This window comes from Boleophthalmus pectinirostris, unplaced genomic scaffold (genome assembly GCF_026225935.1).
Source record: "Boleophthalmus pectinirostris isolate CB_2022bp ecotype Guang Dong unplaced genomic scaffold, ASM2622593v1 HiC_scaffold_2, whole genome shotgun sequence".
NCBI classification, from domain to species: domain Eukaryota; kingdom Metazoa; phylum Chordata; class Actinopteri; order Gobiiformes; family Gobiidae; genus Boleophthalmus; species Boleophthalmus pectinirostris.
This window is the reverse complement of record NW_026571152.1, coordinates 31,277,853-31,303,710: the sequence shown is the minus strand read 5'-3', so window position 1 is coordinate 31,303,710 and position 25,858 is coordinate 31,277,853. Positions and strand designations below refer to the sequence as shown.

Here is a 25,858-nt window from a genome sequence, read left to right as displayed (position 1 = left end):
TATTTTACTATCCGCTTTTGAAATTGGTACTTTTGGAGCTTCACGGACAATTTCAATTGACATTTTACTAAATAAGAGGTCACAAATTTTTATGTTTGAAGGATAGAAAATGTTGCCATAAATTTAAGATGAACTTTACGCTGAACTTTATTCCTCTGTGTGGTTGCATCTATAAATTTGAAGCCCCAAGAGGGAAATTTTCAAGTTACACAGGGTTGCCTCAGAATGCACATAAACATCTTTCCTAACATAAAAAAAAAACAAGTCAGATATGTCTTATATACATTTGCAAAACAAAAACAGGTGTAAAAGTATCTCATTGTTGTGAATCAATATAATTTAATCAAACAAAAACTCTGTGTAATGTGTGATCTTTGATTGTACAAATGAAATAACAAAGGACATATTACATTCAGGGCTATTGGCGACAACAAATTAGCTAATGCGCATGTGGTGGCTAGAATTAAACATTGATAATCAAATTTCATCACTCAACAGTCTTGCCACTCACTGTAAAATAATGAATTAGTGTTTCATTCATCTCAGTTGTACAGATGGTCACAAAAGATTTCGTCACTTAACCCACAGCTGGAGAAAACCACTAATGTGCGCTACTCCTTTGATACATGGGGGGAAATTAGGTCACTATCTTGTCTGATCTGAAGTCTGTGGTTTATTAAAAAAAAGACGAACGCTCAAGGATTCTTTTTTTTTCTTCAACAGATGTCTTGAAGAGTTTGAACGCATATTAGCAACCCAATCCCATCAGAATGAGCGAGAATGGAATGACAACACATGAAATAAGTGCTGAAAAAATAATTGCAGAATACAGTTTTTCTTGATTTAATCACAATAGTTTTTCTTAAATAAATAACTTCTGTTTTTGTAAAGACACTTTGAAACAGTAGACATACCCTAGTTCCCAAAGTCATTGAATAAACATCACCAACTACTGCTTTCCAAAAGTCTAGTCTCTTCCTCAGAGTAGTATCTTTTTGCATTGTCTTGCTGTAATTCCCATCAGTCATCAGCGATAAAGTCTTGGGAGAGACAAAAGAAAAGAAAAGCGTTTCAGATCTGGGTCTCTTGAACATTGTCTTTTGAACTGGCTCGGATTAGCAAAGGTTCATGAGCAGAACTGTGTATAGAGTTGATGGTGGCGTGGTTGTACGCAGTCTTGTACGTATTGTAATGATTTAGATGCTCGTGTTCCAGAGGGGGCAAAGTCAGGTGACCCTCCATGCCGGGCCCCCCTGTCACGCAGTCCTCGTCCACGTTTATAATCTCGATGGTGCGCGTCGGGGCGTGGTGGTTCTGGTGGTGGTGCTGCTTCCTCATTTTGTAGAAGATGATCAGCATGACGGCAGCCATGAGCGTAATCGCCACGAAGCAACCGATGATGATCTTGGTTGTCTTCATCACCTCATCCAGACCGTTCAGGGTACCGTCAATATCCGTGACAGGGATAGTGTAGGTTCTCTCGGTAGCGCGTGTTGACATTGGCGTTCGAACTGTAGTCGTCGTGGTTGAAGTTGGGGACACTGTTTCCCACATACCGGCGGATGCGGTGGGGCCGACTCTTTGATGCACAGTTGTAGTCACTCCTTCCTGGTGCGGCGATTCGATAGTCTCCACTGTCACTGTGGTGAAATAGCTGAAGCTGCTGTTCTCCGTCGAAGAAACGTTAAGAGTTGCGGACGCGGTTGTGTTGCCAGCCGAATTGCTCACCATACAAGTGTAAGTTCCAGTGTCTTGCATGGTGACGTTGGTAAAGTTCAGCGTCCCGTCATTTAGCACTGATATCCTGACTTTATATGCTCCGTGTGTCATGATCGAACCGTTCGGCGTAATCCAACTGACAGAGGTCAAAGAACTGGCTCTGCATTTCAGCTCCGCAGCGCTGCCCTCGGTCACGTTCAGGTCCGCAGGGGGCTCCACAATAACAGGAGCATAACAGTGAAAGTAGTTCTGGTCCAGTTCGCCGATGTAGCGTCCCTTGTGGTGTGTGGGTGAACTGCACCTTGCACAGCAGCTTGTGTTAGCCGGTACCATCTCCTTTAGCCACCAGCTTAACCATAAAATGTCACAGTTACAATTCCAAGGGTTGTGATGTAAGTGAACCCTCTCCAAGCGATGCAAAGGGGTGAACAGGTCATGAGGCAAAAGAGTAAGATTATTGTGGGCCAGATTTAGCTCCACCAGTGACTGCAGGTCGTCAAAAGAGTTACGCTCAATGGTCTGGATCTGGGCATGCATCATCCAAAGTTTCTGCAAATGTATGAGCCCTTTAAAAGAGCCAGGCCGGACGATGGACAGCTGGTTCCCGGACATCTCCAGTTCATCCAACTTTACAAGGGGAATAAGGTTGGGAATTTCCTTTAAATTGCACATTCCCAGATTTAGGTATCTCAGATTGCTTAGCCCTTCAAAGGCCCCCTCGGATATGTAGGAGAGCCGTTTGAGCTCCCCAAGGTCCAGGCGCCGCAGTGAGGGCACACGGTTGAAAGCATAGGAGGGGATACTCTCAATGGGGTTATTCCTCAGCCAAAGCTCCTTCAGCTTGGACAGATACTCGAACGCCCCGTTTGGGATAGTAGTGAGGCGGTTATCAAAGAGCTCCAAGGTGTTGAGATTGGCCAGTCCATTGAAAGCCCCCAGCTCAATTTTCCGTATGTGGTTTTTGCTTAGCTGTAGGATCTCCAGATGTCTGAGGTGCTTGAAGCTGTCCACCTTTATGACCTGAATGAGATTTTCTTGCAGATTCAGGTAGCGCGTGTTGGTGGAGATGCCATCGGGGACTTCCCTCAGGCCCCGACGAGTGCAGATGACTTTGCTGAACTGATTACTACAAGAGCAGACAGAGGGGCAGGTCTGAGCGCGCACCAGCCCTGCCACCACCAGCAGCTGGAGGGCCAAGAGCAGCACGAACAAAGGGTCGGTCAAGGCCCGGTTCCACCTAGGACCTCGCATCGTCTGCTGCTGCTGAGAGGAGGTCATCTTGTTTAACATTCATAATTCGTTGACTGGTCTTCCACTCTTTGGAAAGAGGATGTGGGCACGCTGAAAGACAAGAAACAAAAAAGTATACATTAGATCACTACAACCCAATTCATTCTTGTTACATGTTTTAGACAAATACAAAAAACAAGAGAATTGTTAAGTCTGAGATTGATTAAAACTTTCCAAACTTTATTAGTTCAGGAAATATCGATTCATAACATCATTTCAGTTGTTTTACTGTAGTGTGTAAGGTCAACAGATATCTTGTCTTCATTCTATCTTTCTTTTTTACTCTCCCATCTTTCTTTTTTACTCTGCAGTGAGAAGCTTATCACATTTTTAAAGTGTACTACAAAACCAAGCCAGTATTTTCTTGTGTTTGACTGAAGTTACTTGTTTTGTTTCTCACACCTGTGGACACACATTAAACTGTTATCTCTAAGACCTTCCAGTGTCCAAACAGCTGCTTTACTTCTCCGTACTCCGTGTGCTGGCCACTAATAATCACACACTGGCACCCACACACACAATCACAACCTTGATGTAGTGCCGAACATCAATTCTTGTTTTCGGGCAACACTGTCCTCCTCGCGCGCTCCCATCTCAGTGGTATAAAACAAAATCACAATAAAACTAGCTACTCCTCTGCTATATCTCTGTAGGAGCGAGAAGAAGGGACGGAAAAGGAAAGCTGTTTTGACTGGCACAGTGTGATTTATATTAGAGACTTGGGGACATAAATAATAGGCCCGCTCGCCACCCACCACCCCTTCAATCGAGTCGCGAAATCTGGAAATGCCTGATTACAGCGACGGTTCCTCAAAGGCACGTATGTGAGAAGATTGTAGAGCAAGTCCAAATGGAAGTGGGGAATTTGTTTTGGAACACGTATGGGGCCCCGGGAAACTGTTGGAATACAAACAACGTCAACTTTGATTAAGATTTACCGCGCACAGGAGAGATGATGTTATGACTCCCCTTAGCGGTGATTGATAGGCCTTTAGTGATTAACTCTGTCTGCAATGATTTTTTTTTTCTACTTGTCTATGCAATATAAGGTGCAGTGTTTAAACGCAGGTAGTTGCAATGACTGTGATGACAGGTGAGGAGAAATATAGTCATTTTGTAGAAGGTATTTAAAAGCTAAATCCCTGCTGACAGCTAATCAAAATGTTATAGATCTGTATGGTTTTCTTCTGTGAAACCGTTGGACTGTGTTAATTGTTGCAGCATTGTGGAAGAAAGAGGTAAAGTCTCAAAAGCTAGAATAAATATGAACGTTTATGGACTTGGATTAAAGGAGTCGTTTACACATTTTAAATAACATAATAAATACAGTATAATACAAAATAGATTGCTCTAACTTAAATGTGGATTGTGTAACTTTTCTAGTAGAGGGTCCGCCACCTGCTTGTCTTCTTAGAGATTTTATTGTTTTGCATTGATTATTCCACAGTATTGAAATAAACATGGCCATCAAAATGGAGCTAGGTATTTTTGAGCTTTAAAACACCTGCAATTGAACAAATGCAAGAAATATAAAGCCAAAGATATTCATGTTGTCTTCTTACGTGTTTTAACTTCTTGGGATCTTTTGGGACCCCCTTGAAAACGAGATGGTGACACATCTCAAGGGGCTTATCCTCCAAATAAATACATTTAAATTCAAATTTTTTTAAAGGCATTTACAAAACTCGGCCAACAGCTAGTACACCCCAAAGATAAAGTCCCACAAGAACAAAAATGCAACACCATATAAAAAAAAAAAAAAATCCAATGCAAATCATGCAATAAGTCATATATAGGGGAAACGGGTCGAGAATTTCACATCCAAATAAGGACCACCAAAAGGAATGTGAAAGGAAAACATCAAGGAGACTCACCAGAACACACCAAAAAAAAGAAGACAAGGCAGAACAGGTAAACCTTAAATCCATATCGGACCAAGAAATAACCACATTATGGATTGAGATGGGTCATTGATCTTTGGAAAACAATAAGTTCAGTCGCTGGATCAGGGAGGCCATTGAAATCAGGAAACAAGGCACGGACAGCATTGATTGTGATGACGGAACGTTCCTCCTTTCACACACCTGGGACACCCTCCTCCAGAGAACACTGGGCAATGGAACGCGTGGTCAGTCTGAGTCACCTCCCAGGTCAATCAGGCTGACCACGCCTACAGGAAATAACAACAGCTGATACATGACACGTCACCACCAACACCGGGGACAGTTCTGAAGATGGCTTGCAGCCGAAACATGTCAACAAGGTAAATACATTTTACTGTATTGTCCTTAAAAAGAACCCAAGAACTTAAAATGCAAGAGATATATGTTTAATGCCATACCCTGGAACATTCCGGGCAAAGAAGTTACATAGTGCACCTTTAAGTATTGTAAGCATGAAACTTCTTCTCCAGCTGTATGTTACAATTTACCGCTATGTTTAACTGGAGCTTACAATGTTCCGTTAAGTGATATACTACAGACATCTCCATGCCTCCGTTACACTGGAGCAGATACAGCAGCCATGAGTTTCCTATATGTACTTTTGTCTTCTATGTATATTCTCTGTACCAAGGTTTCATGTGTACACACGTCCATTCTACTCATTATCATAAAACTATAAGTACTGTTGGTTTTCTTTCGTCTCGACCTCCCTGGGCCGCTCACGAAGATGTAACATGGAACATCCTGATGTTATTAAACTTCTTTCATGTAACTGTTCATCTGGCTATGGAGTCAAGTCTTAGCAACCACATTCTCCCGATAACAAGTATGCTGACATAAAGACACGACAAGACAAGAGGAACATTTTGTGTACTATTCATCTTCACGTGCATAAGCAACACTTTCGCAAGTAAAAAAAAGATATGATTTTTTTTTTTTTTTTGCTAAGCAGTCAGTAGTCTATTTTCTAAACTACAATCTATTCACACGCACGCACATGCATACAGAGACACACAAAAACAAAAAGAGTACAATTCAGAAGTCACTGCTGTCACAATGGAAACCGTCCAATAACTGTTCATAGTAAAATCCGCATCCCACATCTAAACAAACTTTCTTTCTGACCTGACTTGCCTCTTTTAAATCCATTACAGTACCGAGCTTGAAAGGTGGCCATTTTGTCTGTGTAAGAGACAGGCCTGGGTCTTCGGTGAATCCTGCACTCACTCGGAGCTGAGAGAAACATTTATAGAATCTCTAATCTACCTGACCTGAATGTTTGTGGATGTGGGAGGAAAAGTAGAGCAGAGTGAGCAAATCAATGTGAACATGAAAGAAAGTACAGTGAACTTAACGTGGCCCTTGCTTCTACAGCTACAGTCGGAACATGGAGAAAAAAACGACGGGTAAACTCTCTTGTTTGCGGTGCCACTAAAAGAACTTTGACACAAAAATGAAAAAATATAAAAATAGAAGAAGAAGAACTCACACAAGCTCTTAACAGCAGGTGCACTCTGGGGAATGCATTTGATGATTAAACAGCAGAATTATCCAAAATAAACTTTCTTTTATCTTTTCTTTTGCAAGTTTACTTCAAACAAAAGCATATTGTTGCTTATATTGTGTCTGTTTATTTGTCTGTACAATTATTGTGTAGGGTTTTTAAGCTGGGTGCCCTTCCCGTATTTCCATAAACAACATACTTTTATTTATTTATTTTTGAGGGTACACTGAAGTGATACTTTTGAAGATCTTGTGGTTAATTTTAAAGCTGCACTGTGTAACATTTCTGGTGTAACATTACTTTGCCTTGAATGTCCCACAGTATGGCATTAGACTTATGTATGTTGCATTTATACAATTAATAATTAAATGTGTTTATGCTCAAAAATACACAGAAAAGCATGTAAGCAGGGTCGCCTCTTCACATTTCTAACCTGTAACTTTGCCTGTTAGTGTCATCTGCTTGTTTCCATGGATACAGACATGTTTAATGCCATACTGTGGAACTTTTAAGGGAAAGCATCAGCAGCTCCATGGAGACAATCAGGTCAAAAATGTAAAATTATATATGAAAATGGTGAACTGAAAAAAAACTGGAGCTGTCCATGGTGCTAGAAAAAGATAAGTATTTCCTACAGTACACTTCAAAACAATATTGCTGCAGTGATAGTATTTGTTTCTAAGATGTATGTACAGTACAATGAATCTGCAGGCTATTATGTCAGATGCCCTTCCCTGTCTTTATGTGGATGATGTGACTTTTTTATGCATAGATGATGAACTGACCATAAACAGAAAGCAGGGATGAGTGGTATAGGAGCTGTCCGTACTGAAATATGGAAATTCTTCTTTTACCTTGCAATTTCTTTGTAATTGTTCCATTTGATTTATAATATATTATTATAGCAGACACCTACAGCAGAATAATAAAATAAGATATGACTTTAATAATGCCAAGGGAAATGGTAGATAGATTAAAATTATTTAGAAAATATTAGCAGAAATAAATCTAAATCTTCAAAGCAAAATAGCATGTTACATCATTTTTTTATAATAAAAAAAATAAATAAATAATAATAATAATAATAATAATAATAATAATAATAATAATTATATTATTATATTATTATTATTATTATTATTATTATTATTATTATTATTAGTAGTAGTAGTAGTAGTAGTAGTAGTAGTAGTAGTAGTAGTAGTAGTAGTTATTTATTTTAAGTGTATATAGCTTTTCTTCTAATTGTCTCCATGGAGATAACATTACTTTGCTTGAAATGTCCCATAATATGGCAAGAACACAAAAGCAGGTGACACCAATTCACCAAGTTACAGATCAAATCTGTGGAGCTCATAGTAAAAAATTGTTTAAGTAATGCTATACTGTGTAACATTTCAGGCAAAACATAACATTACAAGCTGTAACACCAAAAAAGTTACATAGCACATTTAACTTCAAAACTATACCACAATATTTATGAAATATTTACATTTTTGTCTCAACTATGAAATAAATCCACTGTCATTGTAATGCACACAGCCTACTGCATGCACTTCACTTCTAACCCCTGAAGACGGGAAAATATGAACAAAAAATGTGACTTTCTATTCTGTGCTCATACTAATCTGCAACAAAAAGCTCTTAAGAAAGAACGTGCATGCTATTACTGTAACTACGGATTAATTGCTTGATTACTGACTCCATTAATTCTTCAATTAGAAAATTTAAATTCCGAGAGCTGACAGCCCGAGGGAGCAGGAAAAATGTGTCTTTCCATTCAAGACCAGAGAACATGACAGGGATCACACATGGCACTAACAGTCACCACGCAACATGACACCTTTAATTTGCTTTGAATTAAAATAAGAAAGTAAAATAGCACAGTGGATCTTCGTAGAGGATACAGTATTTTCTCTTATGTATTATGTTTATGTATTATGTATTTCTATAGCGAGCGTACACTTCATTATAATAGACAACAGCCCATTTTACATTTGTGAATTACCGCTTCTCAGATAAGGACAGGCTGTATCTTTTTCCTCTCTTTGCTCTTAACTGATAAATCCCTTGAAGGCCAAGGTATAAACAATGAATCAGCAAGAAAACTCAATGCGCAGATGCACAAAATGTTGGTTCGTAATAGACAAAAAAAAACAACACTACTTTCTAAGAGACAAAGAACTCGGCTTAAGTGGATTTGCATAATGTACTAAAAGAATGGGATAGAATAAAAAGATAAGGAAATGAAATTAAGAAAAGGATGCATGAGATTTTCCTTTTTAAACCACTGACTGTATCTTGTGCAAAAATAATTAATGCGTGACCCAGATTAGAGGGACAAGAGACTACAAAGAGAGATAGGTGATTTTAATTTGGGAATTACAAAAGGAGACAAGAACTAAATTACCAGGATAAATTCATAAGAAACGTGCAAAAATATAATTATACAAAAAAAAAAAATAAAAAATCCAAGTTACCTGAATGTGTAAACATGGCAACTGAGAAAAAAAAAACAAATTAATGTAACAGTAACATCATGTGTCACTGGTCCATGATATAGGAAAGAAAAGTGGCAATGATAGAAACAAAAAAAAAAAAAAAAAAAAGATATGCACTATTTCTTCTACTTATCTCCATGGAGATGCCATTACTTTGTCTGGAATGTTCCACAGGATGGCACAAAACACAAAAGCAGGTGTAAAAATACATGTTTTTAAAGTATGTTTGAGCAAAAAAAATAAATAAATAAATAATAGCCCATATTTAAATAACGCCATACTGTGGAACATTCCAGATAAAAAAAATAAAATAAAATAATAATCCCATCATATCATAGAAGCAAAAGCTGGATCTGGTCAGTACTTGGATGGGAGAGCACTGGGAAAATTAGGTGGCACAGGGGGGCGCTTGTCATTAAAAAAAAAAAAAAAAAAAAAAAAATCTTGTGTGCTTAGGCAAGGCACTTCACCCACATTGCCTAGTATGAAAGTGGTGTGCGTGAGTGATGGTGGTGGTCAGATTGACCGATGGTGCTAATGGTCATGGCAGCCGCACTTCTGTCAGCCTCCCCCAGGGCAGCTGTGGCTACAATAGTACCACCGGGTATATAGTGAATAAGTATGTAAAGCATCTTCGTGACAAATGTCTGTGAAAAGCGCTATGTAAATAAACTTACTTACTTACAAGTCATGGCACCAGAGAAGTTATATACTGTATTTTATTATAATACAATGCCACAATATTTATGAGATATTTCATGAAATCCTAATAATGAATCAAATAATCAGTTCATATAATACCTAAATTACATGTGTTTTAAATGATTCATGAGAGAGTCAGTACTGAAATAAAGAAATTAATGTGTTTGCGATGAAATATAGTAACAACTCTGGCTCTGCTTATATACATCCATTTGTATGCAAGCCTATATACACTATAATGGTTTTAAATAGGCCATTCTTAAAGCCCCAATAGAACAAATGCGTCTCCAAAGGAACTTGAGTGGCACAATCCTCCAGACATCAGGACTTAGTAACAGTACATCAGCTTGGCCATTCTTCACTTTGTTTCCCATAAGCCTCGGGAGAATGTGCCATTAAAGCAGGGGAAGATAACAGGGACAAACTTTGGCGGCGATAGAAACAAAATCTCCAAAACTAATTCTCGGCGTCACCCTCCGAAGCCATTATTCATGATCTATCACGAGTCTGTCCTTGACTCCCGGAGCTAAGGGTCAACTGCCTCTCCTTATGTTTTTAAATGAACTGGGCTGATACATGTAATATTCACACTGTACAAGTCCGCATGTATGTTAAACCACTCCAGGATAATGCATTTTTAACAAGAACATGTGCATACTATATCAAAGTGAAATTATAGTTGATGGAATATCTGGCTTTGGCTTTCACTGAGGCAAAAGAAAGGAAGTGCTGTAAATTGAAAATGTAAAGCTTCAGACATAACCCAGATACGTACAGATTTTTTTTTTTACGCACTATCCTTGCTGGCATATAGCGCTGTGAGATTACATAATGAATAATTTACGGTGGATTAAGACAGGATTGGGTTTATTTTTTCTCTCTTTTTTTACAATTACAGTGAGTGGCATGGTAACCTAAATGACATAACTAACAAGAATATCCTTCATTTACGACTATTCGCATTACAGAGCCAATATTACGCTATTTTCTGATCTGTTATAATGTTGTTTCCTCGTGATGAGCTCTTCTCTCAAACAGAAAATGTCATGTGATGCTAAAGGTAGTGCTCTATTGTGTTTTTAAACTCCATGCACCTTCACTGCATAATTTCAGACATGGCATTGTCATTCTCTACTGAACAAAAATTACTCAACCAGGACTGAACCAGGACTAAACCAGAAGGACTAAACCAGAAGGAATAAACCAGGAGGACTAAACCACGACTAAACCAAAATTGAACCAGTACTGTACCAGGACTGAACCAGGAGGACTAAACCAGGACTGAACCAGGACTGAACCAGGACTGAAACAGAACTGAAACAGGACTGAACCAGGACTAAACCAGGTCAAAACCAGGACTAAACTAGAATTGAACCAGGACTGTACCAGGACAACACCAGGACTTAAACCAGGACAAAACCAGTAATGACTGAACCAGGACTAAACCAGGACTAAACCAGGACTAAACCAGGACTAAACCAGGTCTAAACCAGGACTAAACCAGGTCCAAACTAGGACTTATCCAAGTCTAAACCAGGACTTGGATTAGTCCTGGTTTAGACCTGGTTTAGTCCTGTTTTTTTAAATATTTCACATTGGGAGAAATGGGTGGACAGCCTATCCCCGTGTACCACTCCCACTACACCCCTGATCACAACATGACATCACAAGGTGGAACAGGGCAATTTAACCTCTGGAGATGTAGATAGCGAATAACACCTTTAAAGAATAAATAATATTTGTATTTGAACATGTACTACCAACATGTATTCTAGAAATCTTTCATTAGTTACTGTTAATACACACAACTGCATACAGGATCATTCTTAAAACATCACCCTTCAACATTATTTTGATTTTTGAATGTTTTTTTTTTTTTTTTTTGACATTTATTCTCAAATCAAAACAAGAAAACAAAAACACAAAAGGCGTCAATGAAATGCCAAATTACAGTGTTATGCAAACCACACTTTGAATAATAACAATTAGCAAAACAAAAAATATATTTGTGTCTACATGGATTGACCATTACTGTTCTGAAATGTGTTGTCTAATTTTAGCAGTCCATGCTGCTGTGTCCTAAATGTGAAATACCTGGAATTTGAAAATGTGCTCTGTGAACTGAATTTAGATTTTCAAATGGGCCAATTATACAAAAGCCACTTCTCAGAGCTTTTAACCATATTATAGTTGTTTCCCTTCACCATTTACCCACTCAGAGTGTACTTGGAGTGAAAAAAAAAAAACTGTGAGAAAAAAAGTGAGAACTTCAGGGTTTCTTAATAGAAGTCCACAGCAGGTGTACCTCAAGGCTCAAAATCTCAACATATAGTGAAGATGACAAAGCTTGTAATGGAAAAGCTTTTGTCGATCGATATGCCCTGACAAAGACGCCACGTGTGTCGAAATGAGCTTAACCATGTAACCATTAAGAAACTTTTATTCTAATTTCAACAGATCTTGCCTCGATCTTTTTGACTCCTTTATATTTTATCACAGTAAGTTTTTACATTACAAGCTCGGTCGTGTTCAAAATATGTTTTTATTTGGAGTGAGGGGACAGAGGCTTTGCGGTGGCTGCTCTAAAACTGCGAAATGAGCTGCCTTTACCACTTCTGTATCTGTTTTTAAATATCTTATTAAAACGCGCTTGTTCACTTTGGCTTTTGACACAGTTTGAGATGTTGACATTTTATTCGTTATTTTTATTACATTCTGTTTTTATTCATATGTTGTTTTATTGTTTTTATTGCTTCTTATTTCATTATGCTCTGTAGCACTTTGGTCAAACTGTATTGTTTTTAAAGTGTGTTATGAATAAAGTTGCTGTTGCAGATTTGCACAGTTCGAGCAAACTCTAATCACTTATTTTCAAGCTGACATTTTACAAATCAACTTCAGTTTTCACCACCACCAGCGTACTCCCACTGCTCTATACTTACTTCATTCTCCAATTTAATTTCCTTACACTGTGATATGCATACGGTTTGATAGAGCTGCGTAGTATTTATTTTATTTTATTTTTTTATCCACTACACACAAGCATGATCTGCGACTATCCACTGGAGGCGCCGACATCTGCACAGCTCTTTGTTTAGATGACATTTACGGTGATGTCAGCTCCCATTTTATGACTTATTTTAAGATAAATATTGCAGCTGAAAATGTGCAAATTAAAACAGAGCGGCTTAATGACAGAAACAGTTCCTTTGTCTTTCTGTTCAGAGCTGCAAAATTGATAGGTCAAGCGGCATTTCACTAAACAGATTTTGTTTGTTAGCAGATTTTCATTAACTTGTTTTTTTACTGTTAAATGACTATGTGACAAGGAGTCCGAATTTTAAAAAAAATAAAAGCTACTAAACACAGAGCAGTGGTCTGAGATGGGGGCTGAAAACAGGAATTATCTGAGCACTCAAGCCTCGAATGCAAGACAATACAAGATTAATCAAGCACACTAATCACCTAAAATGTTATGAATATAAATTAGATTACATGAAAAATAAGGGAACACTGTTATATGGTTAAAACCTCAAACGTCCTTTAAATATTTAGGATAGTTGAAACTTTAATCTTAACAAAGTGGTATTGCAGCTGAACATTTCACAGCGCTGCGTTTTCCACTCCTCCTTAAACCCACGTATCGTATTTTTCGCGTTATAAACCGAGCGGGAAGGCTACTTTAATTATTGAACAAGGCTACAGAAAATTCAAAATCCGGACCCCAAAAATAGTTCTAGTGACGCCACCAGCAGCTCTTGGCACGACGCACGTTTCCCCTGCCCCCATTCTGCGGTCAGCAAGCATCTCATGTCAAACCTTGTTACCGGCTGGATTCATGACTTCATTTGGCAGGTGAGGAGAGCGAGATGGGACTTCATGGCTACTCTCTCCTAGAAGTTAATGCTCGACTGGTTACTAATGATTCGGGTTGAAATGATAGCCGCTGTTGGGGCTTTCACGAGGTGTGGGTATAATAAATGCTGTACTGTGGAACTTTTCCTAGCCACCTAGTGCCTCCGCTCAATTTCATTTCTCTCCAGCAACTAGGTCAGGAATCAAAATACAATAGACGAGTCGCAAAAAAACCTGGAAGTGCAAGTTCAGGCACCAGTCAATCAGCGAAGAGCCATATATACAGTGTTGTCAATGATTCCCGAGATCGAATATTTAAAGCCGGAATAAAGAGAATGTTTGGTGAATTTCACCAAGGGGAAAGACGTTATTGCCCTTCTTCCTACCGGATTTGGGAAAAGCTTTAGCGGCACATTACATATGTCACGACCAAATAGCAGTGATTGGTTAAATGATAAAAAAGTACCCTCCTACCGTCAAGCGAACGAATCGTAATGCTGTGAGGTCAGGTTTCCACGAAGTGAAACCCGCTGATGAACCAGGTTTGAACTTTCTAGGCAAAGCAAAGAAATATCCATGGACAATCTTCCAGCAGAAACATTACACAATCCACATTTAACTACAATTAAAATCTACAATTATAACAACAATTTAAATGATCTTTATAAAGACACATCAATATGTATCTATGGCATCCTATTAGACTAAAATATAATATAATATCCTGCCAAAAATAAATACTACTACTATGACTTCATTTGGCAGGTGAGAAGAGTGAATGAAGAGAAGTTAATGCTTGACTGGTTACTAATGATGAACTTTCAGTGAATGTGATGGCTCGTGCCGTCTATGGAACTGCCTGCCGGAGGAGCTCAGGGCTGCAGAGAACATTCATGTTTTTAAGAGCAGGCTCAAGACCCACCTTTTTAGCTTAGCTTTTGATTAAATTCTATACTTTTACCTGTTTCTATTGTACACATTTTAGTATATTTATTTATTTTAGGCATATTTTTTAGGATTTCCAGTGTTTCCTCTGTAGGAGCCTCTGCATCGGGAGCGGAGGTCGGCTGTGGCTGCCGGGTTCTGTCCCGTGGGCTCCTGGTGGAGAGTTGGTGCTTGGGCTTCATCTCTCCCCTGGCTCCTGTGGTGGTTCCTGGTGGTGGTGGACGTCTCTCTGCTCCTGATGTAGACGGCTCCTCTGATGGTGCTTTCTCAACTGGTTCGCCTGTATTCAGCCTCACATTTTACTATAGGGGATTTTATGTATTTTACTATCTTAGGGCGTGTGTGTGTGTGTGTGTGTGTGTGTGTGTGTGTGTGTGTGTGTGTGTGTGCGCGAGTGGGTGTGCGTGTCTGGGTTGTTTGGTTGTGTGGAGTTGGGCAGGTGTGGGGGTTGGATAAGTGGGTGGGTGGATGGAAATGCGGGATTGTTTTTAATCACTGTAAAGCACTTTGTGTTACGTTTTTGTATGAAAAGCGCTTTATAAATAAAGTTTGATTTGATTTGATTTGATTCGTGTTGGAATATTTGTGTGGTGCGGATACAATAAATGCTGTACTGTGGAACTTTCCGGGCAAAGCAATGACATCTCCATGAAGCACTTTCCAGAAGAGAAGTTAAATAGGGCTCATCTAACCACATACAAATCTGTAATGTATTGAACATGAACGTGTATATGAAATATTTATGAAATATTTTATGACATTCTATTATACTGCGACAATCACTACTACTACTACTACTACTACTACTACTACTACTACTACTACTGCTGCTACTACTACTACTACTACTACTATTAATTCTGCTACTGTATGCTAAATACTACTATACTATGTCTTTATATGACTGATGGATGGAGAGAGTGAGATGTGAGTGAGATGTGGTATGCACTCTTTTCTAGAAGTGAATGCTAAAGTGATTACCAATGATGTACTCACGAGGTGTGGATACATTTAATACTGTACTGTGGAACATTGCAGGTACGTTACACAGTACACATTTACTGCATTTACATTTAATACTACAGTCTACTGACAGCATTTTTAGTGCAACGCTTTGATTCGTCGCCATGTCCACGGCCAAAGTTGGTCTACAGAACTACTGCTACTACTACTACTAATTCTCTGCAGCTTTGTGCCAACAGCAGTGAGGCTGTTAAATCAGGTCTGATTGGATTCTATATGACTTTTATTATCTACTGTTATTGCACAGAATTGTGACGTCTGTATGAAACACAATTTTATTTTTATCTAACATAAAAATTACAACTAATCTGATCTAGTTTGATTTAATTTAGAACTACTACGACTACAGCTGCTAATACTATTACTACTACTACTACTACTACTACTACTACTACACTAAATACTACTATACTATGACTTAATTTGGCGGGTGAGATGGGCCTTGTGGGGCACTTCCTAAGAGAAGCGAACGCTTGACTGGTTACTCAGGATGTTAAAGATGACGGCCAGTGCTGAGGTATTCACGAGGTATTCCAGAAAGGTACACACTACTATACTCTACTGACAACATTTTTTAGTGCCACACTTCACCACAGCCAAAGTTGGTCTACAGAACTACTGCTCCTAATTCTCCAGAGCTTCCTGCCAACAGCAGTGAGGCTGTTAAATCAGAGTCTGATTGGGTTCTATATTACTTTTATTGTTGCACTAAATTGTGGTGGCTGTGTGAAGCACAATTCCATTGTTATGTAACGTAAAAATGACAAATAAACTAATTTAATCTACTACTACTACTACTACTACTACTACTACTACTACTACTACTACTACTACTGCTGCTGCTACTACTACTACGACTACTACTACTACTACTACTACGACTACTACTACGACTACTACGACTACTAAAACTACTATGCCTATGACTACTACTACTACTACTACTACTACTACGACTACTATGACTACAACTATTACTACTACTACTACTACAACTACTACAACTACTACGACTACTACAACTACTATGACTACTACGACTACTCCTACTACTACGATTACTACTATGACTAATACTACTACGACTACGACTACTACTACTACTGACTACTACTACTACTACGACTACGACTATGAATACGAAGACTACTACAACGACTACTACGACGACTACTACTACTACTACTACTACTAGTACTACTACTACGATTACTATGACTACAACTATTACTACTACAACTACTACAACTACTACTACTACTAAGATTACTATGACTACAACTATTACTACTACAACTACTACAACTACTACTACTACTATGACTACAACTACTACTACTACTATTACTACTACTACTACTACTACTACTACTACAACTACTATGACTATTACGACTACTGCTACTATGACTACTATGACTACAACTACTACTACTACTACTACTACATAATTTGTCAGGTGTAGAGAGTGAGATGGGCCTTGCTGCTGCTTCTAGACCTTAATGCTTGAGCGGTTGCTAATGATGAACTTTCAGTGAAGATGATGGCTGGTGCTGGGCTATTGACGAGGCACAGAGGACAGCAGGAGAGGGAGACGGGCAGACGGCGCTACGTGTGATAGACAGAGGTCGGCATGGAGGTCTGAGCTTTGAGAGGCGCAGTTGGAGCAGGCAAGCGCGCAGAAATGAAGATGGACTGAAAGCTGGAGAGGGAAAGATTAATGAGATCTAAATCAAATCAGGTCACTTCTGGATAATGCCAGTGCAATCTTGTAGCAGCTCCAAATATAAACCACTGTATGAATGCTAAGACAATGGACAAGAAAATGCCATCAGAAAGATAAATGTTTTTTGCAGTATTCCGAGTGCTTCAGCCAATACTAACAGATGCAACGAGAATTCTGTGTTTAGTCCAAAATCTTTGCACAGTCTTATAGCTACACTGTGCCCTTTACATTATGGATTTCACAGCTTGGCGTTAATGTGTGCTCATCAAAAGTGCAAAAACTTCAAACTGATCCATTGATGCTATTACAACTTTCATTATATGTGGAATGAAGGAAATATAGTTAAAAAAAAAATAGAATAAAATAAGAATTGTAGAGTTTTATGAAATTAGAAAGTATAGAATTTGAATGTAATTAAAACTCAAAAGAATGACAAAAAAGAGACAGAAACATCTTGTGTAAACTACCAAACAAGGTTATTAAGTGTTGATCCATTCATCTTTTGGACTAGACTTGACTAGCCAGGCTGGTGCCACCTAGTGCCTCCGCTCAATTTCATTTCTCTCCAGCAACTAGGTCAGAAATCCAAATACAATAGATGGTTTGCAAAATCCCCAGAAGTGCACGTTCGGGCACCAGTCAATCAGCAAAGAGCCATAATATTCAGTGCTGTCACCGATTCCCGAGATCGAAGATTTAAAGCCAGAATAAAGAGAATGTTTGGTTAATTTATCAAGGTTAAAGACGTTATTGCCCTTCATCCTACAGGATTTGGGAAAAGCTTAATATACCAGTTTGCCCAGTTAGTGGCGCGTTACATACGTCACGACCAAATAGCAGCAATTGGTTAAATGATAAAAAGTACCTGCCTACCATTGAGCCAATGAAATCTAAGGCTGCAAGGTCAGACGGTTTACATGAAGTGAAACGACGTAAAACCAGACTTGGCATCTCCAAAGCTGAAAATGCTCCTGACATCCACCTCGTGATGTCATTAAGTGATTGTTTTCAAGTTAACAGCTACTGTTTATCTCTTGTTCAGTAGAGATTGCCATTTCCAGGGCTAAAATTTATTCTAGTGAAGGTGTATGCAGCTTAAAAACACATGGGAGCACTTTCTGTATTACCACATGACACGACTTTTTTTTTTTTTTTTTTGAGAAGAACGGGCTAAATATGTAGGGTTTGTGTGTTAAACATGTGAACAAAACAAAACACATCCTGGGTATGTTTTTGATGAGGAAACATTATCACATATGAGAAAGTAGCATAATATGGGCCCTTTAAAATGTGGTCTGCATATCCTTGTCGAAATAATGCAAAAACTATAATAATATTAAAGCTCTGAATGCATTCACCTTGGCCATTTAAAACAGTGTAACTAAAAAAAAAAAAAAAATAATATATATATATATATATATATATATATATATATATATATATATATATATATATATATATATATATATATATATATAATACCTAGTTTTATACTCCATTGCAGGTGTCGTTGACATCTCATAGTTTACTTCACAGATACTTGCTCATACACAGCACACACACGTGGAGTACACTAGTTTGCTTTCACACTGTGTGCGTTCCTACATCCACTGGGACGGTATTTTTGGACCCAATCATAACTCTCAGCTTGTGTAATTTACTAAATATATAAGACTAAATAGGTCTGATATATATGCGTGTACCTGCAGTGCATGACTAAAGCTCAGTCCCAAGGGCTCCTGCTACCTCCCTATTGTTTGCATATGAATAGTAAATAGGCGGATATTCATGTATTTACAGCCAGTCTTTATTCTATAGCACCCGCCTTGTTAGCAACAGTATGTGAGGATATTAACTGAAACTGTGTGACTCAGCGAGTTTGCTGCTAAATTTGTAATTAAACACATTTCCACGCTTGGCATCTTTTGTCTTTTAGATGCAATTTTCTCGATATATGCCGCCGACTAAATGCCCTGAAAAGGTCCACAGTGAATTAATTTAAAGGAGGTAATAAACACTATTCAGACACTTAACTGGAGAAAATTAGTTATTTTGAAATTACTTCTGGAGGTTCAATGCAACCAATGGAATTATTTCCTCGGGTGTATTCTACATTCTATCTGTATTACTTAAGTGTGCTGCTTTCAAAAAACACTAATACCACTGTTGCCTCTCCTACTGAAACATACCAGTAATGTAACACTGTGTATGCAGGAACAGGCCCACAAGTTTCTCGATGGCCTGAGTGTGTGAAAAACAGCTGGCTAATGCCGGCTTGTTCTTTAAAGTAATTTGAGAGGGACTTGTTTAACAGCACAGCTCACCTGTTGGACTTCCTAAATCAGCTTTTTTATGGCCACATTATGTTAAAGCAGAACTAAGTAACTTTCAGTGAAACAGCTCCTCCTTCTGCTCCATTATGAGTCGCCCTTATTCACAGAAGGAATTACTGTATTTTTGAGCTGTACAAACACCCACAATGAATACATTCTAGATGGATTTGCTTAATATCATACAGTGAAACAATCCAGGCAAAACAATAACATCTCAACAAGCAGGTACCAGACATTTTGGGCAGTGGACCTTCAACACTTTACCAAAATACATTTTAAATCACTACCTCAGCTTCTACCATCTCCAAACTAGAAAAAGGCAAATCCCGGTTGCAAAGTTGCATACGGAGTACAAAGCAGAAACCTCCTCTCAAATCTACCACCAACACCACAAAAAACAAAACAAAATCTATCCAAGTTAAGATCACTTCAACTAAGAAAGTTTTATTATGATTTCAGTCAATTTCATTTGACAAGTAAAATTGTCTGCCAGTGGAACAAGCCTTTTTTTTTTTTTTTTACTAAAAATATGAAAATACATCTTGCTACACTTAAAATAAGAACAACAACAACTCAGTGCACTTACAATAGAAGAAACTAAATCAAATATTGCTTGAATTAAGAAAAAAGTCACTTATTCCATTGGTAGATCATTTTACTTGTCAAGTCAAATCAGCTAAAATAAAGTAAAAAGTTATTTTACTGAGATTGCTTTTTGCAGTGAAAAGGTGTTTGTAGTTTAAAAACACAATGGATCACTTCCTGTATTACCATATCACATGTGGTGGAACTAAATGTTTTCAGTTTGAGAGAAAAACAGTCTAAATATGTACAATTTGTGTGTTAAACATGTGTGAACGAAACAAAACATAACCCCAGATTTATTTTTGCTGAGGAAAAAACATTATAACAGACCAGAAAACCAGCACAGTGCATCTTTAACCTTTTTCAAAACTGATTTTCAAATGCTACCTCAACTTCTGCCATCTCCACACTGGAAAAAAAAAGGCAAATTCCTGATTGCGAGCATGCTTCGAGAGTACAGAGCAGAGACCTCCTCCCAAATCTACCGCCAAAAACTGTTAAAACATCAGTCCGTGTTAGTTTTACAGATGGATGCTCCCATATAAAACGACATATTTTGGGGGAATGTTGCAAGCTCGGGCAGCGTTGTTGATGGTCTAGCTGCAGCTCTTTCCCAGCGTCTTTTGTTGGGCGCAGCCAAGTGAGACAGACGTGCCAAGTACTTTGAATCTGTGCAATGGCCAAGAGAGACAAACTGACAGCTGCTCCCTATGCCCAAACCCTGACATCCTCTCACTCACTGCATGCTCGCCTCATCCCTAACAAGATGCCCCGGTGAATTTGATGCATCCAGCAAACACAGATTTTAACCAGCAAAAACCCTGTATGCATATTAATTAGGGCATGAAGCAGCGCATTTGCAAGCCCCATTTTTGTCAAACCATCTGTTCAAATATTTGGCGTGATAGAATGCATATAAATAAAGTTGACTCATGAGAAGCTGTGTATCAGGTTCATGGGGTTTGTGGGGTGGTCAGTTGTCATGGGTTATTTAAATTGGAAATGTGGATTCTGGTGCTTTTCCAACAGATTGATATGAACTCTGAAATTTAAGTTGTAGTAACTTCACTTTCTTACCACTGTCCTTAATGTTCCAGCCATAGACCAGAGGGAATTTTTTTTCTGGATATAGTCCAGTCCAGACTGAAGGTTGGGTCAAATGCATAAAACTAATTTCCCTACTGGCACAGGAGAGCATGTTCTGACAAAGCTATGAAATACCATTGTACCCTGTACCATAGGCTGCAATAATTTACCCAAATAGAGTAAACAAATGTTGACTTTCCTGATTACCTTTGAAAAGATCTTTTACGTGATTATGCTTTGTTCGCAAAGAGAATGAGATCCTCCTTTTGTTTGCCAGGAAACTTGCTGCGTGTGTTCAATATTTGGCATTGATGTGATTCTTGTGCTGTTTAACCAGTACCTTTAACCTGCCAGTGGTCATAATGTTATGGCTGATTGTCTTCAAAAACACATTTTATGCTGCTGAAAAAAAATATTTACTGATAATCTACAGTTCCTGTAAGTCAGAGTCTTCTCTCACTCCTTGATAATTGGAATAATCACTGCAGAAATTCTCACTGTTTGCAGAGCCCACCATTTTATTGTGTGTAATCAAAACAACACAATGTGTTTCCTGTTATTTAGTCTAATCAGCTCAGAGCTCAGTGTGAGGTCGGTGTCACTATGTGGAGGCTGGATAAAAGAGGAGAGGTTTAAGGCCTTTGTTGTGCCATAATGCACTGTGGAGATGTGTCAGGAGAGTGCATGGTTCAAATAGACAAAAACACTAATGGGCTTCAGACACGAGGATAAAGAGCACAAAATGTGCCCAGGTGAGGGAACTTCAGCTGATCTTAGTCTCTATTATGTACAACAAAAGGAAAGAAACAAGTGAAAAAGACACTATATAGAGGAATTTACTGAATTCCCAGTAAAACACTTCTCCAATAAGAGAAGTAGTTAGAGTTTATTTTACATCTAAATATTTGTTTACGGTATAACTGTTTTTTTGTTACATACTCCTTCTTGAGCTCAGTTTTAGCTTCTCTTGAATATATAATAAACTGTAAACACAATGTGGGCTACATGCCATAAATGAGGCTGCCAGTAGCTTTTATAGTCTGATTTGTTTTAAAGGTATAACTATGTAACTTTTTTTTTCAGGTGAAGGGTTCGCCACCTGCTTGTGTCTAGAGATGTCATGGCCTTGAATGTTCAACATTATGGCACTTAAACCTCTTTATCGCCATAGAGACAAGAAGATGACTCAAAAGGTCAAGTTACAGATCAGATCTGGGAATTTAAACAGTGATTTGAAGCAAGAGAAGAGATTTATATCTGAGCAATTATATCTTCAAGAGACAAGAAAGTGGCAAATCCTCCAGCCCCTCATAGAGTAGTTTATTTACATATTTTTGTTGTTTTTGTTTTTGACACTTTTACACTTCCATACAGCCTGAGTTATTTGAGAAAAAAACTGTGATCTTAAAGTGATCTTATTCCACACGTGCATGGACTGGCATACTGATTAGAGAGTTTACAGGCACATATATTGTGGTGAGACTCATACCTGTATTTTTACTGTTTATGTTCAGTTTTGAAAAGTTGGCAACGGTGCTGGCAGAAACTTCAACCCAGTGCAAACAAAATAAAAACAAGTAATTTAAAGTTGGGAAAAGTTCAATATTTGGCGCAGCCCTGTACCACAAACCATAAATAGAATGACTGCAGGTGTGAAATGTTTATCTACATCCAAAAACACCAGTTCTTATCAACTAGTATGAGTACACTCACTGTGCATGCAGTGCCTACTCCACACTGTAAAACACACTTGTTTATTTGTGAATAAGAGATGCCAAAATTATTTAGCTCATGAGAGTCGGAATTCTAGCATTTTCTTCAGATTGAGAATGGACCTTCAGATTTTCAGATGGAAACTGGAGAAATTTCTAAACCTCTGAAACCAGTTCTACAATGGACCACTCAACCAAATACAGTGGGCCTCACCAATTCAACTTGAGTGCTATGAACTGCAGATTTTTATTGCGATAATAATTATTTCTCAAAGTTTCTCTGGTAGTGGTAAAGTCCTTTTTTCTCTACAATACTATATCTTCTCTTTGTGTGTGTAAGCAAGGTCATATACCTGCCAGCTACAAGGAAAAAGTTATTTCTACAAAAGCGAGATCGTATCTGTGCACCATTATGTGAAAGAAAGAAAGAACATGTAAAGTGAACTGATTTCTAACAGGAGACATCTTCACGTGCTGCCAGGACCCTCCCTCACCATGAAATCTGCACTGTAAAAAGAAAATATCTAGGGAAATTAATAATAGTAATGCATTAGTCTTACAAAGCGCTTTTCCAGAGGCTCAAAGTTGCTTTACACTTTTCTGCATTATTCATTCACTCCACACTCTGGAGATGGTAAGATACTATTGTGGCCACAGCTGCCGGACGGAAGTGAGGCTGCCAGTCTGCGCCATCGGCCCCTCTGACCCACACTCGCACACACCACTTTCATAAAAGGCAATGTGGATGAAGTGTCTTACCTAAGGACACAACAAAAGTTGTTTTTTTGGGGGGTTTTTTCCCACTGGCGCCCCCTTGTGACACCTGATTTTCCCAGCAGTCTCCCATCTAAGGCCCTGTCCTATTTAGCTTCTGAGATCTTATGGGATCAGGCTTTGGATTCACAAATTCATAATTATTCAAATATTTACTTGATTTGTGTAGATTTGACTTGACAAGTAAAATGATCTATCAGTCTTCCTTTCTTGATTCAAACATCATAAGATCGTGTTTCTAATTTTAAGGACAAAAGGTAGTTGTTTTTCTTATCTTTAATGTAACAAGATGTATTTTTCCATTTTAAGTACAAAAGGGCTTGTGCGTTGTCATGTGAAATTTATTCAAATTAGGGTAACATAATTCGAGTAATTTTAACGCAAGTAATTTTAACTTTTTAAGATTTGAGTTTTTGTAGCGGGAGAGAGCTGTCTGCTGATGTTGAGAGCTTATGATGGAGGACAAGAGGTATTAAAAAAAAGAAGAAAAAAAAAAAAAAAAGATCACTCTCGAGCCTTACAGAATAGCTCGGGGCAGAAAATGGCTGCTAACTACTCTTCAAGGATGTGGGGTGGAGGGGGTGCGTTCATAATGCTGGCGTCACCGTGGTATCGCTGGAGGTCACGGCGAGCATCCGTCACTCCCAGCTGACCCCGGGCCAGAGGTCAGGCAGAGGTGTGAACCACGGCTCCCATGCACCACAGTCTGTGACAGGACCATAAGCCTGACAGACTAATAAGAGGGCTATAAATCAGAAAATGCATTTAAATTGAAATCTGTTCCAGTATATTGTATGAATGATTCCCCTGGCATAGAGTCCTCTCACATTCATATTGAGCTTTTGACTGGTGCAAGATTTGTAGGAGAGATGAACTGCTTTTTTATAGACACATACTTTTATTTATGTTTAATAAAGCAAAGTTATGCACCAAAACTTTTTAACTTGTTTAATCATGCACTGTAGTTTTTCTTGTTGGGTGGAAGGGGGGCTGCTACCTGCTTGTCTGCATGGAGATGTTAGGGCTTGAAATGTTCCACAGTATAAACCAAGGGTCACCAAACTTTTTTTTTTTTTTTTTCTCTGGGGGCCATATTATCGCTCCTGACTGTGATGGGAGGCCGGGGTCGGGTCGGGAGTATAACAGAATTGTATGACCCTGATGATGCAGGTTATATACAGCCACACTTTCTTTACATTTCAGACAAACTGCACGATCCTTACACTGAACAAAAAAATAATCGTTTGTCCACTGTTATTTGAAAACTCGGTACTCTCTGTCAACCTTTTGTACTTTAACACTCACCATTTTGCTGTCTTTAACTGCACTACAGAACTCAGAAGGTGCGTTGGCTGTCACTGTTTGATCTCGAGCTTGTCAGGTGACTAAAACTCGGAGGCAAATGTAAATATGTCATAGAATTATTTTAAATATAAATACTTCATATAAATATATTTTTTTATTGAAAAAATCAACAAACTACAAGATGCAGATGTTATTATTTGCCAAAAAAATAAAATAAATAAAAAATTAAAAAAATTATTTAAAAAAAAAGGGCCGGAGTTGGTCCACAGGCCTTACTTTGATGACCCCTGGTATAAGCTATTTTGTATACATTGTAGGTGCAATATGAGATAAAAATAAAAAAAAAATAAAAAAAAGGAAAAAAAAGACTGTTGAATTTCTATGAATTTATTTATTTAATTATTTTATTGGTATATTTATTTGATTGTCTTTGTGTATAGTACAACCAAGACAGCAGCACTGGAGATTGGGTCAAATGCAGAGGACTAATTCCTTTATTTGCACAGTTACGTATGCACTAATATAGCTATGAAATATTTACCATTGGCTGCAATAATTCACAATAAATTACATCCTAAAACACAATTCTAATATCAAGGACTGTACAGTGTCTGGCTGAAAAGCACAACGGCAGAAAGAACTGGAGAAAGAAGGGTTCAAACTTGCATACATTTATTCATAGGATAACCACTCTGCGTATTGAGCAAAGCCAAAACCATAGTGCTAAATAGTAGTGGTTCTTAATTATAGTAGGCGACCTGAGCACACATTTTGAGCAAAAGCTGAAAGCAAGGTGAGGTAAATTTATCTGCACAGCAAAATTTGTACACAAATTAATTCAAAGTGGACAACGTA

The 25,858-nt window shown here is 38.3% G+C and overlaps 1 protein-coding gene across 1 annotated transcript; it reads right to left on the bottom strand.

Annotated features, from left to right (window-relative positions):
- Positions 1–1,071: 1,071 nt before the first annotated feature.
- lrrc4ca (leucine rich repeat containing 4C, genome duplicate a) lies at positions 1,072–3,009 on the bottom strand. Its single transcript, XM_055155621.1, has one exon. It carries the CDS (start codon positions 3,007–3,009, stop codon positions 1,072–1,074), a length of 1,938 nt encoding a protein of 645 aa, XP_055011596.1.
- Between the last annotated feature and the right edge of the window lie 22,849 nt (positions 3,010–25,858).

What these genes read in the sequence shown, in the direction of transcription:
- lrrc4ca (XM_055155621.1), bottom strand. Translation starts at nt 3,009, where the DNA reads ATGTTAAACAAGATGACCTCCTCTCAGCAGCAGCAGACGATGCGAGGT.